This window comes from Galeopterus variegatus, unplaced genomic scaffold, assembly GCF_000696425.1.
Source record: "Galeopterus variegatus unplaced genomic scaffold, G_variegatus-3.0.2 Scaffold2064, whole genome shotgun sequence".
Taxonomy (NCBI): Eukaryota; Metazoa; Chordata; class Mammalia; order Dermoptera; family Cynocephalidae; genus Galeopterus; species Galeopterus variegatus.
The window spans coordinates 180,899-188,709 of NW_007728175.1; the positions used below are offsets into that span (position 1 = coordinate 180,899).

Consider the following 7,811-nt stretch of genomic DNA (forward strand, 5'->3'; position numbering starts at 1 on the left):
TGTGTATATTAAGAAAAATAATGTGTTTATACTTTTTGATCTAGAAGGAATACTTTTTCTGAATTTATCTGAATAAAAAAATAGCAATAGTTAAGCACAGTCTTAAATAAGTTAAAGTTGGGGCTGGCCCGGTGGCGCACAGCGATAGTGCGCCGCTTGGGAAGCGCGGTGGCGCTCCTGCCCGAGGGTTCGGATCCCACATACAGACCGGTTCCCGCTCACTGGCTGAGCGAGGCGCGGAGCAACACCGAGGGTTGCGATCCCGTTGCCGGTCCCGGTCCGGTACGGTACGGGGGCGACACTGAGGGTTGCAATCCGTTGCCGGACATGGAAAAAGACAAAAAAAAAAAAGTTAAAGCTAAATGTCTAATAGTTGGGGAAGTGATTAAGTGAATTATAGTATAATAGAATATTATGCAACTGTTTATGTAGTATATGTAGTAAAATTGTAAAGTGTTTGCAATTACTTTAAAGTTATATCTGCATATGAAAAATGAAGGGAAGGACATGTATGAATGTATACAGTTGATTTATTGCAAAGATAGGATTGAGAGTTATTAACAAAAACTAAATTGTATTACTAGTACAGTGCATGTGAAATAGACATGTATGAAAAGTATGAACTGGTAAGTCTGAGACTACCCAGATTTAAACTTTTGGCTTTTGGGAGGCTCTCATTTGTAAATGCTTGGATTGATTATTTCCTTCACCCTGGGCTTTGTGGCAAGCTAGTGCTTACCTTCTCATACATGCAACCTACATCCTGTGTGAAAGAAATGATGTGATAGGTAAAGGCAGACATGAGGTGATCATTTTGAATGGATGAGGATGATTGATCAGGAATAGAGCTCACAGGGGTTACTTGGTCCTGTTGCTGCGTGCGTTACATATATAGCGACTCCTCCTTTTGTCCAAGTAAAGATTCATTCTTCACTCACTTTTTTTCCTACTTTTTTCATCTTCACTCACTTTTTTTTCTCACCTTTTTTGTACGTTTTGTGCTACTAAAACAGGAATCTTTCTGAAATGAGTGTTTTGTGTTTCTCGCCCATCCATATAGGGAAGGGTTGGATAGAGCATTTTGATCAGGGCAGAAGAGTACCAGGGACGCTCTAGTAGAACATATGCACCTGCCTCTCACTTTCGATTCATGATATCTGTGTTGGAAAGGTTCGTTTTACAGGCAGAGACACCATGGCTTGAGGATAAGCACTTTGCCCAGGATTCTATCATTCTTTGGGTCCTTGGATTCTCACATCACTGTCATTATTCCTGTTCGGTCCTAATCCAGATCTCTGTGGTCTCTCATATAGCACCCTTCTCCCTCTGCACAAGTTTCCTGCTTGGCTCTGTCATATTCCTCTTTTTTTTCCTTTTCTAGAAAGAAAAATCAAAATCGAACAGTTCAGCAGCCCGGGAACCTAATGGCTTTCCCTCTGATGCCTCAGCCAATTCCTCTCTCCTTCTTGAATTCCAGGGTGAGTTGTACTGGTATGTCTTCCTTGCAGGATAAAGAAAACTTAGATGGACTTAATAACAATGATAGTTCTATGTGTTGTTTCAGTGTGTACTGTTTTGCTGGTATTTTGCTAGGCACTTTACAGAAGTTTTTTTATTTAAACTTCACAATAGTCCTGCAAGATGATAACTTCCTCATTTTCCAGTTAATGTAACTGAGGCTCAGAGAGGTAAAGTTATGTATCTAAAGTTACTTAACTAGTTTGTGACAGATTCCGTGTAGGTCCTGGTTTTCTGTATCAGAAGCTCTTTTCTTTATTTTTGTCTTTCTGGAAGCTGACTGGTACAGGGGTTGAACCCTGGACCTTGGTGTTACCAGCACCATGCTCTAACCAACTGAGCAAACTGGCCAGCTCTCTTTTCTTTAGCTGTATGTTTTATGATAGTGCCTTAGAGTAGGCTAGTCAAAGCCAAGGCTTCTGCCTGTCCACTGTGAGCACAAGCTCTGCCTCCTAGATCAGTCCCACCTGTTGGCACTGCGGTTCTAATACTACCTTTTATACCTGTGTGGCAGTATTGTTTATGAAGCATATTTATTCCAGTTTCTCACTTTTATCCTCTGTCAGCCTGCGATAGAAACCAGGCAGTTATGTATTAACATCCCTATTGAAGGAAATTGATGCTCAGAGAAGAGCGCTTCCCTAAGCATAAAAGTGACAGAACTTTATTCTTTTTGTAATAAAATGGTACTTCCTTTTTAGTGTTGAAGATAGTGGTCTTTGTAGGAGTAAAGACTAGAGCAGGCTTACGACATTCTCTTTGGAACTAGACTTGAAGCTAACCCAGGGTGCAGTTATCCCCCTTCCCTCTTCTCCCTTGAACTCCACCAAGGTCAGTGTAATATTGGAAGAACACAAGGAAAGGGTTCTCTTTAGCTCTGTGTGGGGTGTTCAAAAATCATAAAGCTCTGGGAGACATATGAAGCTCCATTTCCTCAGTCTGGTTACCATCTCCTCATTTTCATTCAGTCACCATTACTTGAATGCCTGCTATGTGCCAGGGACTGTGTATTGCACTGGCGAGTCAGGGACAAGGATGCCACAGAGCCTGCCCACACAGAATGTAATGGAAGGAGGCAGGCATGTGTGAAATAATAAATGCAGGTGTGCGCAGCACACAATGGGAGCATAAAGGAGAGTGGTCCTTTGCACCCAGCTGAGCCGGGGAGACAGGGCCCTGCAGAAGAAGTGATGATTGGGCTGGATGTTGGAATGATTAGGGGCTTTCCAGGAATCCTGGAAAGAGAAAGTCATATCAGCACAAGGAGCGGATGGGCAGAGTCACTGGGCATGAAGCAGCCCTGGGGTTAGGGTCTACCTTGGCTGGAGGCAAGAGTCTAAGTGGAAGAACTGAGGAGGCGCTGAGACTGGAGGCCATTCTGGATTTTCTGTGTTGTGATAGGGCCATCTCATGCCTGCCCTAAGAAGCTCTGGAGTGTGAAACTTGTCCTTTATGCAGCAGGGAACCATAAAAGGGTTTGGGAAGATAACTCCAGCAGTGGTGTGAAGTACAGTTTGGAGTACGTGAAACTGAAGGTAGGACAGTTAGATAGGTGGTTGTCGCTGGAGGCCGGGCCACAGTCAGTGAGTCACCAAGGCAGAAGGAGAGGAAGGAATGAGCACAGGTGATTTCAGAGCAGGAGGATAGATCCGATGTGGTGCCTGCTGCTGGAGGTGAAGGAGACGAAGGAGTTGTTGGTGCCTATCTTTGTAGGTGGTGACTTTAAGCTTCCAGAAAGAGCTCCCGGGTGGGAATCCTTCAGTCTTTGGGGCAAGCAGGCAGCTGAAGGGCCTGAGCTGGCCACCTCCAGATACCACCAACCTCTTTCAGGTACCCAAGAGTGCCAGATACATTTTATCATTTTCTGCACATCTTTGACCTCAGATTAGGAAGTACTGACCAGAGATACAGCTACACCCTTCCCTTTTGCTGGGCAGTGAGAAAATACCAGCTTCAAGCTGTAACTGGTGGGTAACGAAGAAGGGATTAATAAGCATATCGTGACCTTCCTGAAGTATAAGTTTATTGCATAAACTTAAAGATTCCAGCTGCATCTGTGCTTAAAATACATGTCACAAAATAGAAAATGCTTAATCAATTGAGACTCTGCTGATAATTTGCAGTGCATAGAAGCCCCACAAGTGTCCACTTTTCATGGGGTGTGTGCAGCAGTGTTGTATCTGGTTGTGTCCGCAGCTGCCTAAGGAGGTGCTAGGTCCTTGGTGCTTCACTGAGTTCCTCTTGAGGAAAGTGACCACGCTCAGCTGTTGTCTTTGTTGTGTTTGATTTTCAGATGAAAATAGCAACCAGAGTTCCGTGTCCGATGTCTATCAACTCAAGGTGGACAGCAGCACTAACTCAAGCCCCAGCCCCCAGCAGAGCGAGTCCCTGAGCCCAGCACACACCTCTGACTTCCGCACAGATGATTCCCAGCCCCCCACTCTGGGCCAGGAGATCCTCGAGGGTGAGTCTTAGTGGACCCAGGACAAGCATCTTGGAGGGGCCTTGTTTCCTGCTCTTATTTTTGGTGGCCGGCTGATACAGGGATCAAACCCTGGCCTTGGTGTTATCAGCATCATGCTGTAACCAACTGAGCTAACCAGCCAGCCTCTTGCCTCCTCTTGATGTTTCTCTTTTTTAGAGTAAGAGGTTAGAGAGTGTGCCTCAGAGCCTGGCAGCATTAAGTCATTTGTTAACAGCTGGGGCTATTTGGGGGAATGATTGTATTTTACTATTTCACAGAATGAGGGAAGAAAACAAGCCGTACAGTTGAATGCCAGGTGTTGTGTAAGGAACTTTTCGTATTTGATGACTGGTATAATTCTCTCAAAAACCCTGTGAGATAGCAGCTATTGTCTCCATTTTACAGATGAGGAAATGGAGGCTTAGAAAGGTTAAATTGCTTGTTGGAGATCACATAGCTAGTAACTGGTGGAACTGGATGTCAATTTAAGACTTTCTAATTTTAGGCCGGCCCGTGGCTCACTTGGTAGAGTGCGGTGCTGATAACACCAAGGCCACGGGTTCGGATCCTATATAGGGATGGCCGGTTTGCTCACTGGCTGAGCGTGGTGCTGACAACACCAAGCCAAGGGTTGAGATCCCCTTACCAGTCATCTTTAAAAAAAAAAAAAAAAGACTTTCTAATTTCAAAGTTCACGTTCTTTGCATTATATCATGCGGATTTCTTGTTATAGCACAGATAGAAATACAAGGCTACTTCAAAAAGTTTGTGGAAAAAGAGAATTAAAAGAGAATACAAGGCCGGCCCGTGGCTCACTCGGTAGAGTGCGGTGCTGATAACACCAAGGCCACGGGTTCGGATCCTATATAGGGATGGCCGGTTTGCTCACTGGCTGAGCGTGGTGCTGACAACACCAAGCCAAGGGTTGAGATCCCCTTACCAGTCATCTTTAAAAAAAAAAAAATTCCAGGGCCGGCCCCTGGCTCACTCGGTAGAGTGCGGTGCTGATAACACCAAGGCCACGGGTTCGGATCCTATATAGGGATGGCCGGTTTGCTCACTGGCTGAGCGTGGTGCTGACAACACCAAGCCAAGGGTTGAGATCCCCTTACCAGTCATCTTTAAAAAAAAAAAAATTATCTTTCCATGAACTTTTTGGAGACCCTTGTATTTATTGTGTGCTTACAAAGAGCCATGCACTGCTCTTAGCTCCCTACATATGTTATTTCATCTAAACCTTGTAGCAGCCCTCTCATAAAACTGGGAGACTGAATTAGAGTGTGATGTGTGGGCTGGAGAATGACAAGATGAGCTGCTCGTTGGTTCCAGATGTATCCAGAATAGGCCAAGCTCCCCAGCCTAGCACTGATACCCTCTGCCCTCTATCCATATTTTACCCATGTACGTTAGTGACTGGCTGTTCAACAAGACTCTGGCCCAACCTGGCCTGAACATTTGACCGCTAGGCCGGTGTTCCTCCCTCTTCACAGCGTCACCTCCACATAACTCTTAGGGAAGCTCCCCCAGTTTGAGGCCAAGGCTTCTCAAGAGCCTCCAGCCTCAAGAAGGCCCTGCACTCATGCTGACCTCGCTGCTGTTTTAGAGCCCTCCCTGCCTGCCTCAGAAGTGGCTGATGAACCTCCCACCCTCACGAAGGAAGAACCAGTTCCATTAGAGACACAGGTAAGGAGTCACTTTGGGTTTCCCAGTTTCCAAGGGAAAAAAAGGAGAGATTCTGTTGATTAGAGATTGGATCTGTAGCACTGAATGTGCTGCAGTAGAGTAGGGAGGCAGCTGGGACAGCTGGTGTCTCTGGGTTGTAAGGTTGGGCAAGAAGTTGGTCATCTGCGAGAAGGTTGAGGGTGTGCTTCCGGGCTGTAGTTCGGGTAGATGGGGAGGTTCTGGTTCAGAGAGATGGCCCTATCATTCCATGCTCTGGCTGCTCCTAGATTGCTGAGGAAGAGGAAGACTCAGGTGCCCCGCCCCTGAAGCGCTTCTGTGTGGACCAACCTGCAGTGCCGCAGACAGCATCAGAAAGCTAGCACGCCCTTCGCCTCCTGGCCCCTGCCTCTATTTATTGCATTCTGGTTCTGGCCGAGCTGTGTTGCTGGGGTAAGGGCAAGCACTGGGGTCCAGAGCCTGCACATATGAACCTTCTGGGCTGGAAGGCTGACATAGGACTTGGGGCTGTAGCATCATCTCCCCATCCCTGGCACCTGTGTCTGCTTGCTCTTGAGAAGAAGAGCATTCATGTCCTTTTTGCACCCCAAGTGGCTGGAGCATCAGCCATCCCAATGTTCATCTGTCACCTCCAGGTAGCAGTCTCTGCTCCAGAACCTCTGGACTGAGCTGCTGGCACTTCTGTGAGAAGAAAGATGTGGAAGACGCCCTCTAGAGAAGAGAGCACCTAGGCTTACTTGAACTTGAATGGAGACTGTAGATTCATGAGCTTTCCCATAGGGCTAGGGGCCCTGTAGGCTGCTGTTGGAGAATGACTGGGTAGAGACTTTGGAGGGAAGGGAAGAAGCCTCTCCAGTAAGGCAAGGGTTTTGCTCCACATGAAGACAGAAAGTCCATATAGATTTCTTGTTATCCTGGCGCTTCTGCCCGTTCCTGAGGTTGTCCTGCCTCTTATGGGCCTCTTAACTGCATTTGGGCATTCCCGTAACCGTCCCCTTTCCCCAACATACACACACGCTCACAGCTTTCTGTTTTCACCTATACATTTTATTCCAGGATCCCCTGCCTCCTGCCACAAACTCTGCCCCAGCAAGTATTTGAGGTTCTGACAGCAGTACCTGTCCCCCACATTACTCCTTCAGCTCAGAGTTTCTAGAAAGTTTCCTTTTCTTTGAAATCTGCATGTTTAATTGAACTTTGTGATTTTATTTTTTGTTTCAAAAAGTTTAAGAAAATGAAAATGGGCAACAGTGAGTGAAGACATATTTTAGCACTGAATAGAATATTTTTAAAATTAAACTATTTGAAATATGTCTTCTTTGGTATCTGAGTGCTTCATTTTTGAAGGTTGTGGGGGTAGGGGCTGGGGGTGGTGGTGGCTGAGTGCTTGTGAAGTCACTGTGGGCTGGGCCCTGCCAATTGCTTTGTTACTCCCACAGAGTGCACTTCCTTATGAGAATAATTTCGAGACTGCCTGTGAAGTTGTCACGTAGTTCAAATTATACTTCTGTCTCTGCGTGTACTGACTGCAACCAATGGATGTATTTTCCACAGTCCCAGGTGCTTAGGAGGTTCATGAGTTCTTTTTTTTTTTTTAAGCATAGTAAGTAAGTTTGGACATGAGTTCTTTTAACTTTCTAAAAATTGTGGTAAAATACACATGACATCAAGTTACCATTTTAACTATTTGAAAATGTACAGTTGATTGATACTAAGTACATTCACGATGTTGTGCAGTCATCACAGCCACCTAGCTCTGAACGTTTTTATTACCCCAAACGGAAACCTCTTGCCCAATTGGCAGTCCCTTCCTCCCCTTTCTCCCCTTCCCCCCGACCCTGGCAACCACAGATCTGCCTTCTGTCCTTACTGAGTTCCTTTTTCTTCCTGATTCCTAAGGAAAATGATAGAATCATGGCTGTAAAGAATTCTATATTCTGTATGCTCAAGAATTTCAGTATTCCCTGAAGTGATTCCTCTCCTTTCTAATAGGGGCCCCTGGTATCATGAATGCGACAAATCTCCAAGTTCTCCTGCTGTATTTTATCATCCCTAGTTTGTTTTTTCTTTAAAAATTTCACATCACATGTGCTATCAAGTTGTCAAATGAATGTCACAGGTACTGGAATTGTATGTGCTACATAAAATA

General features: G+C 45.5%; 1 protein-coding gene across 1 annotated transcript in view; it reads left to right on the forward strand.

Moving 5' to 3' along the window:
* Positions 1–6,977, forward strand: part of BCL7B (B-cell CLL/lymphoma 7B) — a 20,137-nt gene extending 13,160 nt beyond the window's left edge. Inside the window, exons 4-7 of the mRNA XM_008580320.1 lie at positions 1,382–1,478; positions 3,812–3,982; positions 5,586–5,665; positions 5,932–6,977. Coding sequence (XP_008578542.1) covers positions 1,382–1,478; positions 3,812–3,982; positions 5,586–5,665; positions 5,932–6,024 — 441 coding nt within the window. The 3' untranslated portion in view covers positions 6,025–6,977. The remainder of the gene's footprint in view (positions 1–1,381; positions 1,479–3,811; positions 3,983–5,585; positions 5,666–5,931) is intronic.
* The last annotated feature ends 834 nt before the right edge of the window (positions 6,978–7,811 follow it).